The 24,998-nt window shown below is 40.9% G+C and overlaps 2 protein-coding genes across 6 annotated transcripts in view; one reads left to right on the forward strand and one right to left on the reverse strand.

The window, feature by feature from the left end:
• The window catches only part of KCTD20 (potassium channel tetramerization domain containing 20), a 39,953-nt gene extending 31,997 nt beyond the window's left edge, over positions 1–7,956 (forward strand). For all 4 annotated transcript variants that reach the window (XM_008994337.6, XM_078369068.1, XM_002746477.7 and 1 more), the window contains 2 exons: positions 1,693–1,803; positions 3,458–7,956. In XM_008994337.6, the coding sequence (XP_008992585.1) occupies positions 1,693–1,803; positions 3,458–3,750 (404 nt within the window). In that variant the 3' untranslated portion in view covers positions 3,751–7,956. The remainder of the gene's footprint in view (positions 1–1,692; positions 1,804–3,457) is intronic.
• A 2,761-nt stretch (positions 7,957–10,717) lies between these two features.
• The window catches only part of STK38 (serine/threonine kinase 38), a 50,674-nt gene continuing 36,393 nt past the window's right edge, over positions 10,718–24,998 (reverse strand). For both annotated transcript variants that reach the window (XM_002746478.7, XM_008994340.5), the window contains exons 8-14: positions 24,352–24,454; positions 23,376–23,437; positions 16,358–16,475; positions 14,866–14,989; positions 14,293–14,388; positions 13,215–13,309; positions 10,718–12,739 (exon numbers count right to left, since the gene is read on the reverse strand). In XM_002746478.7, the coding sequence (XP_002746524.1) occupies positions 12,609–12,739; positions 13,215–13,309; positions 14,293–14,388; positions 14,866–14,989; positions 16,358–16,475; positions 23,376–23,437; positions 24,352–24,454 (729 nt within the window). In that variant the 3' untranslated portion in view covers positions 10,718–12,608. The remainder of the gene's footprint in view (positions 12,740–13,214; positions 13,310–14,292; positions 14,389–14,865; positions 14,990–16,357; positions 16,476–23,375; positions 23,438–24,351; positions 24,455–24,998) is intronic.

Genomic DNA, 24,998 nt, shown 5'->3' on the forward strand with positions numbered 1-24,998 from the left:
CGAGTAGCTGGGACTACAGGTGCGTGCCACCACACCTGGCTAATTTTTGTATTATTAGTAGAGACGAGGTTTCACCATGTTGGCCAGGCTGGTCTCGAACTCCTGACCTCAAGTGATCCACCCGCCTTGGCCTCCCAAAGTGCTAGGATTACAGGAGTGAGCCACCATGCCTGGCTAACAGTGGCTTGAAAAATTTTTAGTTTTCAGATAGAAGCTTGCTCTTTCACTCAGGCTGGAGTGCACTGGTGCTGTCATGGCTCACTGTGGCCTCAAACACCTGGTCTCAAGTGATTCTCCCACCTCAGCCTCCAAGTAGCTTGGACTGTGCCAACACAACTGGCTGATTTTTTTTTTTTTTGAGACGGAGTTTCGCTCTTGTTACCCAGGCTGGAGTGCAATGGCGCCATCTCGGCTCACTGCAACCTCCGCCTCCTGGGTTCAGGCAATTCTCCTGCCTCAGCCTCCTGAGTAGCTGGGATTACAGGCACGCACCACCATGCCCAGCTAATTTTTTGTATTTTTAATAGAGACGGGGTTTCACCATGTTGACCAGGATGGTCTTGATCTCTTGACCTGTGATCCACCCACTCGGCCTCCCAAAGTGCTGCGATTATAGGCTTGAGCCACCGCGCCCAGCCAACTGGCTGATTTTTTTTTTTAATTTTGTGTAGAGATGGGGTCTCACTATGTTTCTTTGCCTAGGCTGGTCTCAAACTCCTGGCCTCAAGCCATCTTCCTGCATTGGCCACCCAAAGTGTTGGGATTATAGCTGTAAGCCACCATGCCTGGCCCCAAGACAGTGTTTTTTAAAACTTTTATCTTTGCTAATTTCTTAATAGGTAAAAAAAACTGCAGGAGTTCATGATTGGCATGAGTTTTAATTACATTTCTCATTTCATAAGTGAGTCTGAAAAAAATCTTTTTTTTTTTTGAGATGGAGTCTCCTGTTGCCTAGGCTGGAGTGCAGTGGTGTGATCTCAGCTCACTGCAACTTCTGCCTCCCAGGTTCAAGTGGTTCTTCTGCCTCAGCCTCCCGAGTAGCTGTGGTAACAGACCATCCACCACCATGCCTGTCTGAGTTTTGTATTTTTAGTAGAGACGGGGTTTCACCACGTTGGCCAGGCTGGTCTTCAACTCCTGACCTCAACTGATCTGCCTGCCTAAGCCTCCCAAAGTGCTGGGAATACAGGTGTAAGCCACTGTGCCAAGACAAAACCTTTCCAGTTTTCAAGAGCCATTGTAATTTCCTTTTTTGCTCATGGTGCTTGTGCCTTTTGTCCATTATGAAATCAGATTGTTAGTCTTTTAGTTAGTGATTTGTGAAAGCTCTATTTGTGGCAGCTCTTTCTAATTAAGGAAATCAGCCTTTATGAGTTGCAAATTTTTTTCATTCAGTTGTCTTTTTAGCTTTGGTAAATGGTGGTTTAGGCTATGCAGGGATGTTATATTTCTATAATAATCAGTTTTTCTTTTATGGCTTCTACATTTAATGTTGTACCCGGAAAGTCCCCAGCCTGAGATTATAAAAATTTCTCTTATGGTTTATATATTATTTAACATTTAATCTTTGATCCATCTGGATTTTTTGGCATTAGTGGTCAAGTATACCTTTCATTAGTTTGATTCTGTTACCTTATCTCTTTCCTCTTAGGTCTTCACTCCCTGGCTAATCTCATATTTTTTCTTTTTCAGTTCTTTATAGCTCCAAGCTCTACAGATTCTTCAAATATATTGAGAATCGGGATGTTGCAAAAACAGTGTTAAAGGAACGGGGCCTGAAAAACATTCGCATTGGAATTGAAGGTAAAAAAAAAGTCCCAGTCAATATTCAGGTTGGGTCTGTGGCCACAGCTTATGTCCTGAAAATTTAGTTTCCAGAGGACCTACAAAATAGGCATACATAAACCACATTCTTACTTAAGTTTGAAGGGTTTCTGTTTTTGTCCTTATTTTTCATTTTATCTGCAGTTAAAAAATGGTTTGAAACAGCCACAGAAACAAGTTCGAGTTTACTAGTTCAGGATAAAGAGCAGTGAGGGAAAGGACACTGGTAGAAAGATACAGCAGGGCTTGTGGGCTCACCAGGTGAGAGCATCGTTCTGCCACCAGTCTTGAAGATGTTTCTGGCATCTGGAAGGGTCCTTCTGAAAAAAGAGCTTGGGGACTCAAAATTTAAGATTATTCCATGCCCTTGAGGAACATCTGGATCTATTAACAGAACTACTTTGAATGATCTTGAGCAGTGGCTCCAAACCTGTGGTCCCCATGGAAGGCTCTCAAGAGACTTGATTCCTGGAGAGTGCTAAAGCCATCAGCCATCTCGTCTGCCCTGTGTGGATCTTTGTTTGACTCTTGTGCTTTGCTGCTCTTGCTGCCTCACTTCTGCTCATACAACCCATCAAACCTTCACTGTGTCTGACTTAAGTTGAATTTAAATTGGAAGACATTCTTTTTTTAAGAGAGGGTTTCACTCTTGCTCACACTGGAGTATAGCGACACAATCATGGCTCACTGCAGCCTTGACTTCCTGGGCTCAAGTGGTCCTCCCACCTCAGCCTCCCGGGTAGCAGAGACCACAGGCACATATCACTATGCTGCACTATTTTTTTTTAACCTTTTTTCTAAGAGGTGAGGTCTCCTTCTTTGGCCCAGGCTGGTTTTGAACTCCTGGACTCAAGCAGTCCTCCCACCTTAGCCTCCCAAAGTGCCAGGATTACAGGTGTGAGCCACAGTGCCCAGCCTTGGAAGACATTTTTGAAGATTATCTATTAAACCTCCTACTCTGTCTTTCCCTTGTCAGGTACATTTCCCAGAAAAACCCATTGAGCTGTTTTACCATTAGAACATTCTGCCATACTTACTTAATAGATAACTGCCTCCCTCTCCTGCTTGTCTTCTAATTAATAGCCTCTGAAGCTACTTTGACTATTTCTCCTATTTCCACGTGACAGCCTTTCACATATTTTAGGCAGCATCTCTGTTTTTTCTTTAGGCTAAACATCCCACATTTCCTTAACTGTTTCTCATGTAGTATGTCCTCTGGCCAACAGAATTCAGAGGACCAGAGTAGCCATGCCTCAGGAGGATTTTTGTTCCATGGTATTGTTACCAGCAACAGCAGATTCCTGAACTAATAAGAGGCTTCTCTCCTCTTTCCATTAGAAGGGATAGAATTCTTGTTACCCCTCAGTTAGTCCCTTTTTTTCCCCCCTACCATAAATGAAGTGTACTTTCAAATCAGTTAGTCCCTTCTAAGGACAAGACCTACTAATCTGAGCAGCAAGGAAGTGAACATGTAGGTGCTTGGGGCTGAGAGCATGGAGCAGGGACTAGTTACTTCTCACATATTTTTCAGGCTATGATTTTGGGAGAAAACTGATGTGGTAGGAAGGAGAAAATATGGACACCAGAGTGAGCACAATTTGTCAGTCATGAGAATGGCCTTTTTCCGTTGCAGGTTACCCTACCTGTAAAGAAAAAATTAAGAGAAGACCTGGTGGCCGGTCTGAAGTCATCTATAATTACGTACAACGCCCCTTCATCCAGATGTCATGGGAAAAAGAAGAAGGAAAGAGTCGTCATGTGGATTTTCAGTGTGTTCGAAGCAAATCCCTCACGAATCTGGTAGCTGCTGGAGAAGATGTCTTGGAGGACCAGGAGATATTAATGCATCACCCACCACAAGTGGATGAACTTGACCGGCTAAATGCCCCACTTTCTCAGATGGCTTCTAACGACTTTCAGGATTAGGGCCAGCTGTGGGTCTACCCCTTGTCGGAGCCCATCTCACTTGAGATACCTGCAGCCAGCCCTCCCTCATGATTTGTCTCACCTAAGTAGAAGACATGCTTCTCCCCTATCCTTTTCCTTTCTCCCATAATTAACATTTGTCCTTTTCAGTAAGTCTGCGCCTCTGGCAGGGGATGAAGTACTCACTGGTGAATTAGCTACCATCTTTACAGAAGCCCTGGTAACTTGAAAAATTTGGGTGTGGTGCTGTTCACTGAGTCTTTGTGTAACTGCAAAAGCAGGAAAGGAAGTCAAGACTCCTGTTGCCTCGTGTTTAGCAAAGCAGTCCTCATCCTTTTTACTCCGTTTTTGGGTTTTGTTTTTGTTTTATACCAGGCAAACTGCTTAGTAGCAAAGGGACCAAACTTGAAAGGTGACAATCTCTAACTTCTAAAAGCAGGTACCAGATGCTCATTAGAGGTTAATCAAGGTGCCATTCTTGGAGGCCTCTGCATCCAGATTGCATCTGGAAAGAACTATAGGCTCCTATTCAGTATGTCCAAAAGGAAATTCTCAAGAGCTTAAATTCAGATTTCTCATTAATGCAATGAAAAATTCAAAACCACACAGATTCTTTGGCAGGAAGGATAATGGAATAACAATGTTGATGAGGCCTTTTTAGCTTCAAGGTTTTGGAATCTAAACAATGTGATGATTCATTTGGAATGAAACAAGTAGAAGAACCTCTCCAAATCAGGCCAATTGGATTATCCTGGCTTGGAATCTGTTGTGAAACCACAGGTCTTGACACTCTGGGGCAGCACATTGCTGTGGATGCGGCTAGGAGACCTTAGAATGGCTTAAAGGCTTTCAAGATGACAGCAGAAATGTCTTGCACAAGTGCTGTTTCTCAATAGAAAGACTTAGAATTCTGAGTGCCAGCGGGGGTGTTTGGAGTGAGGCTGGGTGGGAAGCATCATCTGCGCAGTCCCTGTCCTGCTGCAGGATTTTTCTCTGCGTGTTTTCATACCATGGGATTTTTGGGTATCTGTGTATTTTGGTTCTTGAAATAGCTTAATAGCTGCTCACACACTGGGTAAGAAAATTATACCAATGTCATCCCCAAAGGAAGAGTGAGTTGAAGGGAAATTAAGCCCAGTCATTTTATTTGATCTGTCAGCTCTGTTACCAGTGCATGCTCACCCAGATCACCCTTCCCAGCCCCCCACAGTGCTGAACCACCTTCCTCTTCTCCATGGCTATTAATAGTATGGTTAATTTAGAGTCCAGAGCCAAATATAAATATTTTGGGATTATCCCCCAGTTTGTGGTAGAAGCTGACTGGAATACAGGTTGAGTATCTCTTATCCAAAATGCTTGGGACCAGAAATGTTTCAGGTTTCAGCTATTTTCCAGATTTTGGAATATTTGCAGAATACTTAAGAGCTGAACACCCCAAATCTGAAAAGCTTTTAAACATCATGTCGGTACTCAAAAAACTTGATTTTGGAGCATTTCAGATTTCAAATTTTTGGATTTGGGATGCTTACCCTGTGTAAGAGAGGCTACTTGATTCCATTTAATGACTGTCCCAGTTGTAATCATCCAAAGATAAAAGCTGGGTAGATGTTGAAAGTTCTTTCCAGGATTGAAGAGCATCCTTATGTCTCTTACGTGACTAGCATCACAGTGGGAATAAATGCTCTGTTCTCCACTAGGAAGTAGTAAGCAGTTAAATTGAGCTCTCCCCCACATGACAACCATTGGCATCCATTTGCAAGGCTGATAGCCTGGATTAAGGGTTAGGATTCTTTATAGCTAGAAGGTAGTTTTATTTCTGAAACTAATTGGTTCATATTTGAGGTCAGGTTTGGCCCTGACCTTACCAGTACCACATTTATACCCACTACCAGTTGACTAGCCCAGATAATTGTTAAATGGTCCTTCCTTTCTGCTTCTCAGAAGACTTCCATGCCATTACAAAGGAAATTTGAATTATATAGTGTTTGTATATTCCACAAGTATGTGTAACTTCTGTTATACAGCTTATGTATTGTTAACATTTAAGTGTAAACATGCCACAGCTAACACTTAAAAATGAAAACTAATTTTTCCTTAGGGAAAAAAAAACATAGGAAATATGGCATGTACTTGATACTGTTCTATGTAACCCTTTACTTTGCTCAGGCTTTCAAGATTGAAGTCCTTTCTCCCCCAACTTAGGTTAACATGCATTTGGCCCCAACCTTTGGGGTTTCAGTAAGCTGGAAATCTGTGAAGGCAGGTCTTCTAGTCACGAGGTGGTGACTAGAAGGAAAAGCTGGGACCACAGGTTCCTTCTGGTGGAGAGGAAGGTTTATTTCTATGTCCCTCCCACCACCCTCCACCTGGAGCTCACCCAAGCCTGCTCCATTCCTGGGGCAGAACAAAAAGCAGGACCTCTCAGATCTCACAGAAACAAGGGCTGGGTTGAGGGCACCCCCTTCAGAGTTGGTTACTGACCAGATGGGCAAAAGGCATTTCTAATTTTAAAAAGGTGGAACTTGGGTTTGGTGTTTTCTTCCAAGTACCTAAATAAGCAAGCCAGGCTGTTTATACAGAAACATTTTCACAAGAAGATGGTTTTAGCCAGAGTACCTTACTCAGAGCGTCTCAGCAAGCCATGATTAACTTGAATCTGAGGTTTAGAATCTTGAGTTTGCATCTGCAGCATGTCATGCAGGGTCGATGAGGAAACATTTGCCACTCAGGAGTTGGAGGGAGGGCAAGAGGACAGTGTTAAGATGTGTCAGATCATTTCGTGGTTTCTCCTAAGCTAAGCCCTGGAAAAATATTTGAAAGAATGGCAGCAAAAAGGATAAGAAAGTAAGCTACATTTACTGCACAATATGCGGTAGCCAGTACTACTCTAAATCCCAAGAGAACAGTATGATGCCTAATATATACTGGTCTATGAAAATACTGTGGAATAAGCCCGAGAAGGTTAGATGTGTTTGCAGGTAGTATCCCAAGGGTCCCCCTCTAAGTAAAACAAATATCCCAGACCACAGGTTTTAATGTAAATTCATAAAGTGGAACATGGAGGATTTTTTTTTTAATCAAGTGTCAATCAAAGTTAAAACTCAAGGGTTCTTGGCCAGGTGCAGTGTCTCACGCCTGTAATACCAGCACTTTGGGAGGCCGAGGCAGGTGGATCACAAGGTCAAGAGACTGACACCATCCCGGCCAACTTGGTGAAATCCCGTCTCTATTAAAAAATACCAAAAATTGGCTGGGCACGGTGGCATGCGCCTGTAGTCCTAGCTACTTGGGAGGCTGAGGCAGGAGAATTGCTTGAACCTGGGAGGCGAAGGTTGCAGTGAGCCGAGATAGCGCCACTGCACTCCAGCCTGGTGCCTGGCAACAAAGTGAGACTCTGTCTCAAAAAGAAAAAAGAGCAGCCTGGCCAACATGGTGAAACCCCATCTACTAAAAATACAAAAAATTTCGCTCGCTGTGGTGGCAGGCACCTATAGTCCCAGCTGCTTGGGAGGCTGAGGCAGGAGAATTACTTGAACCTGGGAGGTGGAGGTTGCAGTGAGCTAAGATTACACCACTGCACTCCAGCCTGGGCAATAGAGCAAGACTATCTCAAAGAAGAAAAAAATCAAGGATTTTAGCTGGTTGTAGTGGCTCATGCTTGTAATACCAGCACTTTGGGAGGCTAAGGTGGGAGGATCACTTGAGGCCAAGAGTTTGAGACTGGCCTGTGCAACAAAAAAATAGCCAGGCATGGTGGTGCACACCTGTAGTCCCAGCTACTCAAGAAGCTGAGGCAGAATAATTGCTTGAGCCCAGGAGGATGAGGCTGCAGTGAGCCATAATCATGCCACTGCACTCCAGCCTGGATGACAGAGCAAGACCCTGTCTCAAAAAACATTTTAAGTCAAGGGTTTGTAGTAATATATATTCAGTGCCACTTGTTGCCATCACTTTGGAGTTGTTGAAATGGGCATACTGAGCTCAGAAAGCAAATCTGATGCCTTCATGGGAGGTGGAGCCACATTTGTGTTCTGGGTGGGATCACTTGTGCAGGAGAACATTACATTTTCTCCTGAAGGCAAAATGCTTGTAGGTTTTGCCTCTTTACTTTGTATTTACTTTTAAAATTGCACTTGTTCACCTACCAGTGTTTATGAAATCCTACATTTGGGATGCTTTTTCTATAATAAAATATTATCATTTGTGTGTCTGTTTTTTTAGCAGAAAGTAAAATTAGAAATGAAGATGTTGGGCCGGGCACAGTGGCTGTGACTCACACCTGTAATCCCAGCACTTTGGGAGGTCAAAGCGGGTGGATCACTTGAGGTCAGGAGTTTAAGACCAGCCTAGCCAATGTGACGAAAACCCATCTACTAAAAATAGAAAAACTAGACAGGTGTGGTGGCACATGCTTGTAGTCCCAGGTACTTGGGAGGCTGAGGCAGAAGAATTGCTTGAACCCATGAGGCAGAAGCTGCAGTAATTGCACCTTCTGTACTCCAGCCTGGGCAACAGAGCGAGAATCCGTCTTAAAAAAAGATGGGTCTTTGAAGACCTCACTACCAAAGTGGTAGTTGAAGCCACAGTATGGTGAAGATCACCAAGAGCTCACATGACTGAAGAGGGCAAAGGCACCAGCACCAACATTTAAGTGGCAGGCAGAGGAACTAGTAAGAAGGAAGTCAGGGAGGTGTGAGAAGAGTTAGTTTGTTTTAGAGGTTAACAGTGTGAATGCAGCAGATCAAAATGAGGACTGAAGGGAACCCAATGGATATAGCAGAACACCAGTGACCAGAGGAGTGATATAAATACGAGCATGTTTTACACAGAGGATAGTTAGTAAATACTAACATTTCACACACACAGCAGAAACTAGACTGGCATGGATTAAAGTGGGGAGGTGGGAAATGAAGTAAAAGTGACTGCAGGGTGTTCCTTATGCTCTTCACGAAGTAGTACCTATTCACAGATCCATGCCTCCCCAACACAGGAGCATACCGACCAGCCTATAAAACCCTGCACTGCTCATTTTCCCTTCTGCCAAATCGCTGTTGCCTAAATAAAAACATCTCTGGGAAGCTTTACTAAGCTACTCACAACTCTAGGTTGGCTTGTCAGCACTGTCACATCGACACTAAAGTAGTAAGGTGATGCTACATTCCATTAAGCCACTTGGTGGGAATTCTCTCAAATTGATCTGCAATTCAGAACCACAGTCAGCTCCCCGTTGCCTCACCAGACTGCCTGGAATTGAATCTGTACATCACAGACACTTGAATGTGTCTTGGGCAAGGTGTTTTTCTCTGGGAATGTGCATGAAAAAGCATCACGAAGGCCATTTTTGTCAGTGATGGCTTTGGTGGATCATCCCAGGGAAATATGCTATGCAGGAAATGAAAATAACATTCACTGAATCCTTCTGAGTTCGTTAAAAACACCACTTGGGTTACGCAGGAGCCCAGGAGAACCAGGACTAGGCGATCTAAAAAAGTGCTTTCCAAGGAAATAATCCTGACAAAGAGCATTACCAACTGATGAGAGGGGGGAACTCCTATTAGGCCATATAAATGAGTTTTGAAATTGGCAATCTGTTTTGCAGAACCTGAGTATAATCCTGAAAGAATTCATGTGAATCTTACTTTTGACATTTTTTGGGTTTTTTTGAGACCGAGTCTCAGGCTGGAGTGTAGTGACACAATCTCAGCTCCCCACAACCTCCACCTCCCAGGCTCAAGTGATTTTCCCACCTGAGCCTCGTGAGCAGCTGGGACTACAGACATGTGCCACCATGCTATTATTTTTGTATTTTTAGTAGAGATAGGGATTTGCCATGTTGCCCAGGTTGTTCTTGAACTAACTGGGCTCAAGCAATCCACTCACTTCAGCCTCCCAAAGTGCTAGGATTAAAGCGTGAGCCATCATGCCCAGCCCTCTCAAAGTAATTCTAAGAGCAACAATGGATCAAGCTGGTACCCACCCATCAACACTCAGAAAAGCAGTGTAGGTAATTTAGATGTGGCGGAAGGGGGTACTAAATAAATGCCAATTAACCAAGCCACCTAAAAAGAAACAGGTACTAAAGACAATTGTCACACATTCCTGAATTGGGAGACTGAATGATATGATTTTTGCTTCATTTTAGTATGCAGTACAGTTATATATTATTTTCTAACTCCTCCAATGAGAGTAGGAAACAGAATTTCTGTGAACAGGATCAATACTGAGTCAGTGTTGCCCAACATGTTTCTTGGGATTCATAAGCCTTAGAAAGACATCACCCATTCTGGCTGCATTTAGCTTCCTCTGCCTGCTGTTTCTACTCTAGCTGGTCTTTGCCCCTCCCTTCTTGATTCTGAGGTGCTTTTCCCTACCCAGAAGGGGGGTTAACAAGTGGGACACATGGGACTCCTCCAGTAAACAACATTTCAGAGACAAAAGTCTGCTCTGGTGAACACAAGAGAGCTGAACAATTCCATCTTATGAGCTCATGAGATTCCTGGTCGACTGCAGACTGGGAAAAAAATGGGGCTGGGATATAAAGAGCTGTACAAAAGGTCCACCAGCTGACAGCATTTTTGTCAGGATGCGTCCTTGGCCATACTGTGAGGGGAGGGCCCATTGCCCTGCAACACAGAGGTAAGTGGAAGAAGTACCTGCAGTGGGGGCAAGAGAAGTCTCTTCAGTGATTCCAGAGACTAGCTCCCTAAGAACAAAAGTCAGTCCCAGCTTCCCTGAGATGGATAAGCACTTTGCATGAAGATGTGATAGAGTTTCAACATTAACACTTAAAATTAGGCGTTGTAATAGTTTGTGGACAAAGGGGTTAAAAACAGCCACCAGCACTCTGCCTCAAAGTTATAAGCCACTATTTGCTTTAAATCACATCACAATCCCTTCTCAGCCTTTTTGCTAAGATCAAATGCAGTATCTGTTTTTATCAGTAATAAATCACACCACAGATTTCCACTACTGTTTTCACACAGTTTATTCAGAAGTTTAAAAGTTAAAATGTGGGCATTTTCCCGTAAAACAAATCATCCCCTGTCACTCTGCAACAAAAAGACTCTCCTAACACTGCAGTTACTTCTCTTTACCCAGGCTTACCCCACACTCTTGCAAAACACACAGGAGTCAACACCCCAATTATTTGGTAATACAAAGAGACTACAAAGTTACACAAAAGAATCTCATTTACTTCCTTTTCACTAGCAGGCTATGAATGAAAGATTGAGAGGCAAACACATCATCTTCATCCAAGAGTTGAGACTTCCCTCTTCCTCTAAGAGGTTAAAACTCAAAGCAGTTTCACTGACAACTTTAACTCTGATACTCCATTTTTCTTTTCTGAATGGCTAAGCTAGGAGATACCTTCCTTTCAAAGCTGATCTTCACAACCTCAAGACTGGCAGAAAGCAGGCTCCCAGCTGCAGCTCAGCCACAATGCTCTGCAATAGGCAAAATTCCCACACAGGTGCAAATGATGCTTTAGGAGTTATCAAAACTTTTTTTAAAAAGTAATAATGCATTAATATGGAGCCTCCACATTTTTCTGACAAAATTTCTCTAAAGGTGGTGGCAGCTGTGAAACAGAAGGCACTTTGTGCTAAAATTCAGAGTCTCTTATGAGAGAACGCCACAGCAGAGAGACCCAATCCGCCGAACTTGCAGGCGACCCTTTAGGGTGGGGAGGAGTATCCTCCAGGAAGGCATCTGCAAAGGAAAAAACTGTAATCATGATTCCAAGGCAAAATGGCTAACGTTGGGAGAGAAGGAATACCAAGAGGAGACAAAACATGGTTGCACCAAGGACTGGGGAGTGAACTTTACAAGGACTTGTCAGCTGGCTCTGTACTTCTATTGGGCTGGTTCCTTCACCATTTCCAAAGAGGTTCTGGAGACCTTGCAGGAACAGGAAGAGCACCTTAGCCAAGAGGATTCCAGGCCTCCTGCCTCTGACTGGGTTCTCCTTGTTAGGTTCCCAAGGAATAAACTGAGTTCCCATTGGCAGTACTTGCAGGTATTGCTGGTCCACGGCAACATCTGTTTTAGGGGTTTTCTGGTATAGCCATGAAGAGAAAGTGAGTATTTTCCACATGATCCGGGATTCCTTGGCAATGCCCAAAGGCTTTCTGGGCCTTCTAAGAGCAACAATGGATCAAGCTGGTAACTCCCATCAACACTCAGAAAAGCAGCATGGGTATTTTATATTGGGGGCAGAGGAGATAAATCAATGGACTGACAGTCTTTATCTTAGTACCATAAATAAAGTGCACCATGAATGGAGGCTATAAGCCACTCCCCTGAGGTTGAGGTATGGGTAGAAACTTCCAGCACCACCCTCAGGGTGGTGGATCATTTCCTTCAGCCAGGATACTGGCTCCTGAGACTGTCATTATTGCTTTATTTCCTTAGTACTATGGGACTTTTAGCTATAAAGGAAAAAGAAATACTTGGTGGGCTTGGCAGACAGCATGTCACAAAATTACAGGAACTGGCTGATATTCGATGACTATACACGACAATCTCAATAATGTTGGATGATGGCTGTTTTTCCCTTTCATTCTGATGAACTTAGGAAAACTCAAGTTGTTTTGAAAACACCTATCAAATTGGCTCATTATGCTTCAGAAGAAGCAGGAAAGCTGTTTATGGCCAACGTAGTAGAAATGGTTGTCTTTGTTTACAAGTTTTCAGACGGATTATGGAAGAAAATCCTCTTATCATCACATTTCAGGAGACTTTACTATGACATATTGGTGAGTTACATCAACTTCTCGGAAGCTCTTCAAGAGTGTGAGAGGAAAAGCATGATGTTGTACAAAGAACTCTGCTCCATGTAGGATTCTGTGGCAAGAGTACTATTTTGCTGCTTTCATGTAGGAAGGTATTGCCCCCCTTGCAGTCAGACCCTCAAAGCGCTTGTATGTGTAATTGATGAAGACCCAGTCTTTGTTCTTGTAGTCAGTCTCAGGGTGATTACTTGTGGCCACTGGGAAAGAAATAGATGTGAGAGTTGATTCACTGCCTTACCTCCAATGGACTATTCACAGAGCTCAGAAGAACATACCAGTTTCTAATTGGGAAAGCTTATTTTTCACTCTACGAATTTTTTACATTTTCTTGCTCATGTTCTTTAAATCTCGTATTTCTTCACAAGTATTTTTAATGTTTTATTTTCCCATTCCTGTCATTTCAGATTACCTAACACTTAGTAAATAACAAAAGAACAGATTTTTCTGACTTACCCACCCAGTGGAGCAGTCTATACATGGGAGCTGATATTCATTTTCCATTCACCAACGTTTCACCACTACCCAGCACCAGAACTGGAAGAGTACTTACAAAGAACCTGAAGAACTGAAGTTTCTCTCCATGTTCAATACCCTGATTTGTAAACATCATCCCAAAATTGGGGGTAAATAATGTGCTTATAAGGCAGCAGGAGACAATGGTGGTGGTGTTACCTGTTGGCTTAAGAATATCAGATTCTGGAAACTCATCGAAGTTTGAGGTATCATCAATGCTTTTGATTTCAATAGATATTGCAGCAGGTCTCTCTCTGCCAAGAATATACATGCCAAAAATTACTAAGTTAGTAATCATATGGATCATGCCAATCATGTTTTTCTCCAAAAAAGACCCCTGGTCTGACATGATCAGACTATTCACTAGCAGGCAGCATTTATTTTCTCTGAAAAACTTACAAACACTGACCAACCAAGCCAACTGACTGTATCCAAACAAAATAAATTATGATTAAAAAGAAAATCATTCATAGCTAGAAAGAAAGATAACAATAATTAAAACCTGAAGTTAATGAAACTCCCCCCCAATGGCCTGTCCTGTCTACTAAAAAGGGAAACTGAACCTCTAAGCGTCCCCTTGTGCAGCGCTCTGCACTTCTCTCACTAGAGGTGCCAATAAGTAGGGTGGCTAAAAAAGTAGGATGGCAAAGGTTAAAAAATATATATATCACAAGAAGCAAATCAGAACACAATTATAAATAAATTAAAACTTCTTCACCTTCTATTTAATAACCAGGGAATGCTGAATCAGAAGGTCTGGACTATAGCAGGTGGTCTAGGCTGCTGGCTGTAGTCTACCACCCCTACCATAACAATTTTCACTTTCCGTTTCCCTCTCCACCTCCATCCCTCCAATCTTTCCTCCACACCTTTCTCCCTTCTCTATGTCCCTGTGATATCCTTCACCCTTTGGGTAGAAACGGTCCCACTGGTGGGCTCTAAGAGGTTGCTGAGTTCGAGGTAAAGGATAATACACTTCCTAGATGCTCCCTCCACCATAGAAACCAAAGTTCACTTTGCTTTATAAATAACTGCAAGATTCAATGTTTTCCATGACACACGGCTGACAAAAAAAACCAACGCCCAACCTTCAACATGAATGAAAATCAGGGGAAGACCCTAAATCTCGAGAAGCTCTCTGCCCTTACTTGGCTTGCCAATCATGATCCTTCCAAATTATTATTAAGTGAACTACATACTTTCTGAAATAATTCTGAAAGTTTTTATATGGATATACCTGATATGTTCCCAGTCAACACCTTCAAAAAAAGAGTTACTTTTGATTTCCTCAACTCCAGGAGCTCCAATTCTATGTTCCCATTCACAGCAGAATCTGGAAAAGACAGAGGTCTTTCAGCACACCTCAAGTAGTCTCTTCAGAAAAAGAAAAGGAATAACTTTTTTTTTTCTGAGACAGGATCTCACTCTGTCACTCAGGCTGGAGTCCAGTAGCACAATCATGGCTCACTGCAGCCTCAACCTCCTGGGCTCAAGTGATCCTCCCATCTCAGCCTCCCAAGCTGGGACCACAGGTTCCATCATGCTGGGCCAATTTTTTTTTTTTTTTTAGAGGTAGGAATTTGCTGTATTGTCCAGGCTGGTCTCAATCTCCTGGGCTCAAGTGAACCCCTGCCTCAGCCTCCCAAAGTGCTGATATTATAGGCATGAGCTACCATTTTCAGCCTTTTTATTCTTTTAAAGAGGAATAAGAGGAAACAGAAGGCAGATTCAGGAGATAACAAGTTTTTAAAAAATGGAATCATTCACATTAAAAAGCTGGGAAAGAAGGAGAAGGGATATTCTCTAATACCTCAAAATTAGATCCTTGGCTTTCTCAGAGATGGGAACTTCTGGAGGAAAAGTCAAAGTTTCTTTCCAGTTCATCACCTTCTTATATGTCTCTTGAGGGGTCTCAGAACAGAAAGGTGGGTAGCCTGCAATAAAAAAGGAGCTTCGGAGCTTTTACACCCCAGAACTTTGAATCTGACTGAGATTACTCTCTTTACAATTCTACATGTCTTTTTTTTTTTTGAGACAGGGTCTCACTCTGTTACCTAGGCTGGAGTTTAGTGGCACAATCATGGTTCACTGCACCTTTGAATTCCTGGGCTCAAGTGATCTTCGTGCCTCAGCCTCCCCAGTAGGAGGGACTACCAATGAGCACCACCATGCTTGCTATTTTTAAATTTTTCTTTTGTAAATAAAGTATCTCGCTATGTTGACCAGGCTCATTTTGAACTCCTGGGTTCAAGTGATCTTACTGTCTCCACCTCTCAAAGTGCTGGGATTACAGGCATAAGCCACTGTGCCCGGCCCAATTCTGTATGTCTTTAATGACTACTGGATTACTCTGTATGGCCATCCCTTCATGACACAGACAGGATTTCCACTTATCCCAGAAAATATCTAAACCTATTTTTCATTTTCCCCCAAACTCCTAGACCCAAAGTGAAATCGTGCCTCTGGTACCACCAGGAAGTCAGCTAATAGGTGGAGCTGGGAAAAGAAAGGAGGACATAAATAGAGTTGCAGGTGTGGGAATCACCATGCCCAAAGAAGAAATGAAAGGATGAAACAGTATCATTCCAGAAATATCCTTATATGGGTAAAGTATCAAATAACTTGAATAAGAAAAAAGCAAAGATTTAAAAAGTTATCATGCCTCTTTTTGAGAACTACAGGCAAGAAGACAAACACGCACACATGCTATCACCCCATCTGCTCTCCACACGGTGTACGCCCACCTCCACAGGCATCCTTCCCATGTTCCTGAAGATAATGTAGCCAGACAAACTCACTCGGGACCACCAAGGATATACTTAATCTCCTAGTGCTCAGTGGCATGTGACCACCCCCACAGATGCATCCCATAAATACAGAGATACACACCAATACAGTAAGAGGGAAAGAGGCCAGAGGGTCCCATGATTTGAAGGTTTTAACAGAGGAAGGGGGCAGCAAATTAGAAGAGTGAGTGAGGCAATGCCCAGTTAAATTGCTCTGCATACAACGGATGTTTAATAAATGCTAGTGACTAAAAGAGCTTCTAGATGGAGAAGATGAAGGTATAAGAGAAAGAAAACATAAAAAATGATCAGCAAAGCAATTGCAGGATGCTAGTAAGCCCAAGAATGCAGTGGGATACATCTGACTGAAAGAGTTGTCATCTGTCCAAAACAATTCACTTTGAAAGACAAGGGGGGAAAGCATTTAGATCACTGCCAATTGAAACAGAGGCCGGTATCAATGTAGAAGTCTGTCATGGATGCACAGAAAAGGTCCTCTGAAACCATGCAACTTACCGATGAGCATCTCATACATGATCACCCCAAGCGACCACCAATCACAGAGCTTGTTGTACCCGGTCTGCATGAACACCTCAGGAGCAATGTAGTCAGGAGTGCCTACTGTGGAGAAGGCCTGAAACATGGACCACACATCAGGGAGGCCCAGCCAGGCAGGAGGGTGCCCAGAGTTCTGTTCTAGAAACCAAAGGCTATGAGTACCACCTGGAGCTACCCCCAAACCAAATAGGCAGGACTGCCCAGTAGCTTAATGCCAAGCTCAATTTTCCAAAGCACTTTCTAAAATGAACAATAAAGCTTTGTGAATGAGGTTGGAGGGCCTTCTTAACTATATCCAAAGCCTGAGTCACTAGGCTGAAGGCATCTCTGTCATAATAACTAGTATTATAAATTTTTTGAGTACCCATTAAGTACCAGGCTCTGTGCTTAACATATATACCCATGTAATATATACATATATAATGTATATTTATTACCTCATATACATGAGTCTATTTAATCCTGACAAAACTTTTCCAAGGAGGACCTTATTAGCCTAACTTTGCAGATACAATCTGATGCTCAAAATGGCTTTGCCCAAGACCCTAGAACTAGTTAAGTGGTAGAGCCCAGTTTAGAAATTAAATATCTTACTCCAAACCATCGCTCTTTTTCATGATACATATTCTTTGATTTGACACAATCATAAAGGGAAGCTTTGATCAAAAGCTGAAGTTTTCATGTAAGTTATATGTTTATAAATATGTATTTACCAAACTTAATTGTTTTTGTAAAGAATACTTGGAGGAAGGTTTTCTTTTTCTAAGAGATGGGGGAGGGGTCTCCCTTTGTGGCCCAGGCTGGAGTGCAGTGACACAATCATAGCTCACCTCGAACTCATAGGCTCAAGAGATCCTCACACCTCAGCCACCAGCATAGCTGGGACCACAAGTGCACCGCCACCACGCCTGGCTAAATTTTTAAAATTTTTTTGTAGAGATGGTGTTTTGCCATCTTGCCCATGCTGGTCTTTAACTCCTGGGCTCAAGTGATCCTCCCACCTCAGCCTCCCAAAGTGCTGGGATTATAGGTGTGAGCCACCACACCTGACCAAAAGAAACATTTTCTGCATTCCAGTATTCTACTCTAACATACCAGGACTGCAAAATGAGAAAGTACAATCAAAGCCTCCTAATTTAACATTTGAGGGCTTACCATGTGTAAGGCTTTAATCTAGGTGCTTCAAATATGTAATTTTTTAAGTTACACTGTATTGTCTTTTAAAACATGTATTATAAAATGTTACAAACATACAGGAAAAAGGAAGAGACAATACAATACAGACCCATTACCCATAATAAAGAGATTCATAATTTGCCATACTTAGATCATCTGTCTTTTCCTTTTTTTTTTTTTTGAGACAGAGCCTTACTCTGTTACCCATTGCAGTGGTGCGATCTCGGCTCACTGCAACCTCCACCTCCCAGGTTCAAGCAATTCTCCTGCCTCAGCCTCCTGAGTAGCTGGGATTTCAGGCACCCACCACCATGCCCAGCTAATTTTTGTATTTTTAGTAGAGATGGGATTTCATCATCTTGTCTAGGCTGGTCTTGAACTCCTAACCTTGTGATCTGCCTGCCTCGGCCTCCCAAGGTGCTGGGATTATAGGCATGAGCCACTGCATCTGGCCCATTTGTCTTTTTAAAATAAACAAAATATAGAAACAAAGCACTGCCTTATATATTCCCTCCCTCCCTCTCCTACTGGAGTAAAAACTACCCTGAAGTTACCATGCTGTTCTTATATACATATGCTCATAAATAACACAGCACTACTTTAATATTTAAACATTTAATAAAGGGTTTCATACTATACTGCTAATATTATTCTTCAACTCTACAATTTGTTTTCCTTTTTTTTTTGTTTTGAGACAGAGTCTAGCTCTGTTGCCCAGGCTGGAGTGCAGTGGCATGATCTCAGCTCACTGTAACCTCCACCTCCCAGGTTCAAGCGATACTACAGGCACCTACCACCACACCTGGCTAATTTTTTGTATTTTTAGTAGAGACAGGGTTTCACCATGTTAGTCAGGCTGGTCATGAACTCCTGACCACAAGTGATCTGCCCACCTCAGCCTCCCAAAGTGCTGGGATTACTGGCATGTGCCACCGCACCTGGCCTTGTTTTTCTTAACATTAGTTTTGAGATTTATTCATGTAGCTCTAGTTCACTAATTTCTCTGCTGTATGCTATACTGTAATATAAATAAATTACAATAGTTTTTATCCATTCTTCTGTAATGGACAGTTACATTGCTTCCAGTGTTTCACTGTGACAAGTAACACCTGAATAAACATTATTGTAATACCTTCTTGAGCACTATGCAAGCATTTCTCTAGAGTATAAACTAGAACTAGTAGTGCTGAGTCTGGGGTTACAACCATCTCAACTTGTATCTTCCATGTCCTCTGAAGAAGTAGTTAGTCCCATTTAAACCAGCCCCAGTGGGGATGAGGTTCTGGTGCTCCACATCTTACCAAGATTTGGCTTTGTAGGATTTTTTATTTTTATTTTCACCAGTCTGATGAATATGAAATGGGATCTCTTTTTTTTCTTTTTAAGACATGGGGTCTTGCTCTGTCACCCAGGCTGAAGTACTCACTGCAGCCTTGAAATCCTGGCCTCAAGGGATTAGGAATTCTCCTGCCTTAGCCTCCTGAGTAGCTGGGACTGTAGGGATGTGCCAGCATGGCTGGGATCGTATTTTAATTTGCATTTCCTTGATTTCAAGTAGTGCTGAGCACATATTCATATTTTAATTAGCCATCCAGGTTTTTATTGTGAATTCCTGTTCAGATCCTTTGTCCAAGTTTTTTTAAGCTGTGTTGCCTTTTTTCTTATTGATTCATAGGAATCCTTTATGAATTCAGGACATTAATTCGTTTAAGATATTTAAATATTGCAAGTATCTTCTCCCAGTTTGAGGCTTGTTATTTTTATTGTGATTTTTTAATGAAGCAGTATTTGTTACCAAAAGTAAATATGTCACATACATACATGTGATAATTACATACATTATCAAATTATAATGCATAACAATGAAAATGAATACTTTTGAGTTCAACTGAAGATCCAAATAATACAAACATTATTAAAGCTAAACATATACTCCTCCCCATCTCTCCTGCCTCTCTTTTTAACCACTTTGCTGAATTGCATGTTTTGTCACTCGTGCTTTTAAAAAGAATTTTGCCAACTATCTCTAAGTGAGATCTTAGTTATTTTTGAGCTTTATTAAAATGGTACCATTCAATATACAATCTTCTGTTATTAGGTTCTTCCTCTCAACTTTATGTTTCTAAAATTGATTAACACTGTCACACATAGCTACAGTTCAATTCTTTTTACTACTGTAAAATATTCTACTCTGGAATGTAACTGTTTTCCTGTGGATGGACACAGGTTTATTCCCAGTGTTATGCTATATTGAAAATGCAATAAACATTCTTCTGCATGTCTCCTGGTTCATATGTGCAGTTTCTCCAGGGCCTATGACTAGGGGCAGAATTGCAGCACTGTAGGGTGTACACATGAACTCTGAAAGGTAATTCCAAAGTAGCTTTACCCTGTAGCTTGTCTTTTCATTTCTTTATGTCTTTTGATATACAGGTTTTTTTTTCCTTAAAGCAATAAAATAAACCAACTTTTTCCTTTATGAGCTATACTGCTTGTTTCTTAAGAAATCCTTCTTTTCTCTGAGGTCATAAAAATATTGTCCTGTATTTTCTTTAAAATTTCTTAAGTTTAATTTTCCATCTAGAATTGCCTTTTGCATATACTGTAAGGTAGGGGTCCATTTTTTCCATATAGATAAGCGTATATATATGTTAAATATATTTAACATATATATTTAAATGTCGGTATTAATTAACACAAATGCCAGTGTTGTCTTTTGTCTTTAAGCTTTAAAGACTGAAACGTGGATTGGGCCCTCTCCAGGAATTTTCATTCTAATCATAAAGGTAAGAAACTACAAATACCCTTTAATTTAGAGATGAGGTTTACACTACCAAAGATGAATGTAAATCTAAGCAAATCTTATTTATTCAAACATTTCCATTATAAAACCAGAGGTCTACTGCCAGAGGAAAAGAATTCCTTCAAGGTATCAATGCATTAGAAAAAAAAAAACAAAAAACTCTTAGTATTATAAAATATAGTAAACAACAGGCTCAAACCTATAAAGGTAAAAGTATTGCTCTTACTCCAGAAACTAGAGTCTGCCATAGAAGCTCACTCGCATTTTACCAGACTTGTATACCACACCGTCTGTACCAGGTGTGGCCTTTCCAATCTAAGGACTGCCCCCTTCCAAATCCTTTGTTGTTTTCCACACCACGCTGTCCTCCAACTCCAACCTCATAAATCTGTACTCTAGTTTTTCCTTTTGTGGTCTGGGTATTTCAAATGTCAATGAAAGCTGCAATCTAGAATAGCTCTGTTGGTTGTTAATAACCCTTTCAACCATATGTGTTCTAACCTTATGATTTTGTGTCAGAGTTTTAGGAGAAATAAAGCAATTTAATTTCCTACCTAATCACTTCTGTAAATTCTACCCTAAAAAAAATAAACTGACCAAGATGGGATGCCTATCTGTCTACTACCTTTTACATCTGTGATTTATTAACTTTAAGTTGACTCATATTAATCAGTTACTGGGGGTTATCCAGGACCAAATAACAATTTAAAACATTACAATATGATGTAAGCAGCCAAGGAATCAAACAAAAGCATCTACTTTTTTAGTGATTTCCAATGGACTAAAAAGTAATAGGCTGGGTAGCAATTACATATGTTAGGCTTAACCTAGAGCAGTAAACTTTTATTAAGCATTAACAAACATCAATCTTCAGCTTGGTACTAGCTGAATGGGATCACTTACAGAAGGTCAGAGTAATACAGTTAATTAACATTTAGAACACTGAGAGGTGGCTTCATTTTCTTCAAGTTATGAAAAGAAATAATACGAGGATGACCTTAATTTACACTTTCCATTTCTACTGTATATAGTATAAAAAAGCAAGAACCTTTATCATAGCATCAGGGCCTTAAGTTTCTTCAGATTTTCAAAAACATTTTTAACTATTAAATGACATTTAACTGCAAACTTGAAAATTGTGAAATTGCTTTCCTTACAGAACTACAGAAATGGTTCCTCTAATCAAGACATGACCCTTCGATACACATTAAAGAGGACAAAGTTTGTCTTGCAAAATAAGGGACAATTCAAGGTACTTAAGCTTTATCCCCAAAATACGTGTTAGCATAGTAGCTAAAGGTTAAATACTGGCCTGCCTCAAAAAATAAAATAAAAATAAAAAGAAAGAAAAGAAAAATCAGATTCCTTACCTTTTATTAGTTTCTAAAATATAGATAAATATTAGTTTCCCAACAATGCAGGAGCTACTATTTAAGACATAACCTCTTCAGTTGAGGATCTCAACATTCACTGCACAGTAGAATCACTCAGTCTTTTAAAAATCAGATACCCAGATGACATCCCGGACCAACTGAATAATAATCTCTGTGGGTGGGACCAGGACATTAATATGTTCTGAAGTTCCCCAAGTGATTTTGTTGCGCGGCCAAGGTTAAAAACTACTTACTTCTCTATGGAGAGACATAACAGAAGCATCTGACCAAATTTGTTCCTGATACTCCCTAATCCTCAACTAGATACATAAACCATTTTTCAACCACATACAGAATGTAGAAGTTTAAAGAGTAGCAGAGTTCCCAAGGAAAGGAGACTGTTTTGTGACTAACTGTACTAAACTTAAGATTCCTCAAGTGAATGCTGTCTGAGGCCCCACTGATGGGTGGGCTTCAAATCAATTAAAACGAATGCAAAGCCTTTCCTTTGACTCTTTCTTAAATCATCCCATAGGCTTCCATTTTCACATGTAACTGACATCCACTTACTAGTGACCTACTAAGAGTGTTATTAAAGGAACTCCAGAGAACTGTAAATCAGTATTTTACTAGGAATTCTGCTTGAAACACAGTATTTGGTTAACTTGCCAAGTTACTACTGTATATGTGGACAAACAGAAGTGCTACCATTTCTAGATAATACATGTGCATAACCAGCATTCCAAGTTAGTCAGTTTCCCATTGCTGCTATTCTGCTTTCTAATGACCAAATGCTGGTTTGGCTCTACCATCATCAATTTCATTTGCTATGAGTTTCTAGCAAGCCTAAGAATGTAGTGACACACATTTCTATTATCTGGCCAATAACTTTCCAGTAACTGGACACTGGAACACGTACACTATACTTCAAACATGAACCAATTAATCAGCTATTGGTAAAAAAATAAGTTCTGCCTAGACAGCAGTATTTCACTGGTAAATCTGTACTATTTAAATAACTTCCAACATACTATCAAGGTAAACACAATGTTTCTTATTTTTCAGCCTGTAGGATATAATTTTATATAGGCATAGAGTCAAATGCATACAAATTAAGTAATAAGCATTCCCCTTATATTTCTCTCCAATCTGTATAAATAAGTTCTTTCTTACATCACAAAGTGAGAAACTGTGAGGCAAATGAACTGAGGACTTGCCCTTGCCAAAGTGGATCAAAATTTTTAAAAAGTTTTGAGAACTGATGCCTGAAAACTCTAGGTAGGTTTTTGTACTTGGTTTTGAGAAATCTCCAGCTTAAGTATAACTTCTTTACCACTATAAAAATAAAGAAAAGGTGGGACAGGAAGTAAAGTTATTGTTACCAAGCTAAGAGGTCAGAATGAGGTCATCCACTGAAAATGTCACAATCAAAACAACCTAATATTACCTGTCCTCCTTCAAAAGATTCCTCTTGGTGATACCAACCTAACAACAGCACTCTATTTAGGTAATCTTAAAAGCAAGGGATATGTTGCAAGTATTTGTCAAATGCAAATTTATGTGTACCTTTTGAACTTATTCATACTTGGTTTGCAGCATTTCAGAAGCCACAGATATTACTTACTAGCTGACGTCTATTTCTTTTCCAGGTTTCTGCTTTCCTTTTGGAATTCATGTTCTGGAATGCTGAAAGTAGAGAATACAAGCTGCAGTCAAAAGTTGAGACCAAAATGTTTACTACTTTTTTTAGTAGACTCTTTCAAGTCATATGAAACCCTAAAGTCTTGCTTCTTTTCTACTCATACATCAAAAGCTCCAGATGACACATAGCCTAGTAGGTTTACAATAAGCTCAAATCAGAGGCTGTGAAGCATTAACTTAAAGACTCACACAGACAGAGTTGTAAAAGACACTCCCATGTGAATCAAGAGGCCAGAGAGGATACAGGACTTAATCAGAATTACAGAGAATTCAGTCTCAACTAGAAGCAAGGTCCTAAAGTGGACCTAAAACAGTCACAATTTCTCAAAATTACCGTCAATTTTCCATACTACTATTTTACTATACTACTCTTTTAGTATTTTACAATTTTACTATACTACTCCAGTTGTAGTAACTGTTACATAATCAGGGACATCTGAACTTATGATACATGATTTGACATAAGCTTTTCTAGGATGAGCTATAATTTTACTACATAGTTGTCAACGATTTCATAGTGTTCAAGTGAAGTGACTGTCATAAACTTCTTTCTGTCATGAAGGAAAGAAGCACCCAGGACAAATCTAGCTTGGAGCTGGTCCCAGGAGTTTTTCCTCTACGACTTCGGCTTGCCTGTCCCATACTCATCCCCAGTGACCTTCCCAATAGACCTCTAAAGAAGACCCCTTTCAATATCTGCCTTCACAAACTTGGTAGCACTCATTCATTTTGCCTCACCAGACAACACAAATCACAGGCAAACCAGGGAAGGTATTTTTATTCTCTACATACTCATGCTGTGAGAATCTCCTATCTGTGCTGCATAATTTGGTTATCAGGGAAACAGCTCTTCTAGGTCCAGTTAAAACAAAAAGGCTAACTTAATTGTTACCACTTACTGAAATCACTGGGGAGGCTGTGGTTCAGATTCCTATAAAATTCTGTCCTGTGTGCTTTTTTCAGTCCTGTGCAAAGACCAAAGTCAGAAAGTTTCACATGGCCCTATGGGGAAGAAACAAGGTGAGAGATGGGTGAGTATCCTTGGAGGTAGAACAGAACATTAACTTCTGCTCCTTCCAGTATATGTTATAGTTCTACAGTCAAAATACACTGCTTTTTATTATAGGAAAAATCACGTAATTGCATATAAAAATTTTTAAAAACATCCCAAATCCTATTATACTAGTAAAACTATTTTCCTTTCTGCATATCATCTTTGGTTTTAACCAAATACTGATTTTGAAACATAATTGACCCCTCCATAGCATCTAAAGACAATTTTACTACTATTTCTTTCTTTCTTTTTTTTTTGAGACAGAGTCTCCCACTGTCGCCAGGCTGGAGTGCAGTGGCGTGAACTCGGCTCACTGCGACCTCCGCCTCCTGGGTTCAAGCAATTGTTCTGCCTCAGCCTCCCGAGTAGCTGGAACCACAGGCACACGCCACCACACCCAGCTAATATTTGCATTTTTAGTAGAGACAGTGTTTCACCATGTTGGCCAGGATGTTCTCAATCTCCTAACCTTGTGATATGCCAGCCTCGGCC

This window comes from Callithrix jacchus, chromosome 4, assembly GCF_049354715.1.
Source record: "Callithrix jacchus isolate 240 chromosome 4, calJac240_pri, whole genome shotgun sequence".
Classification (NCBI taxonomy): Eukaryota; Metazoa; Chordata; class Mammalia; order Primates; family Cebidae; genus Callithrix; species Callithrix jacchus.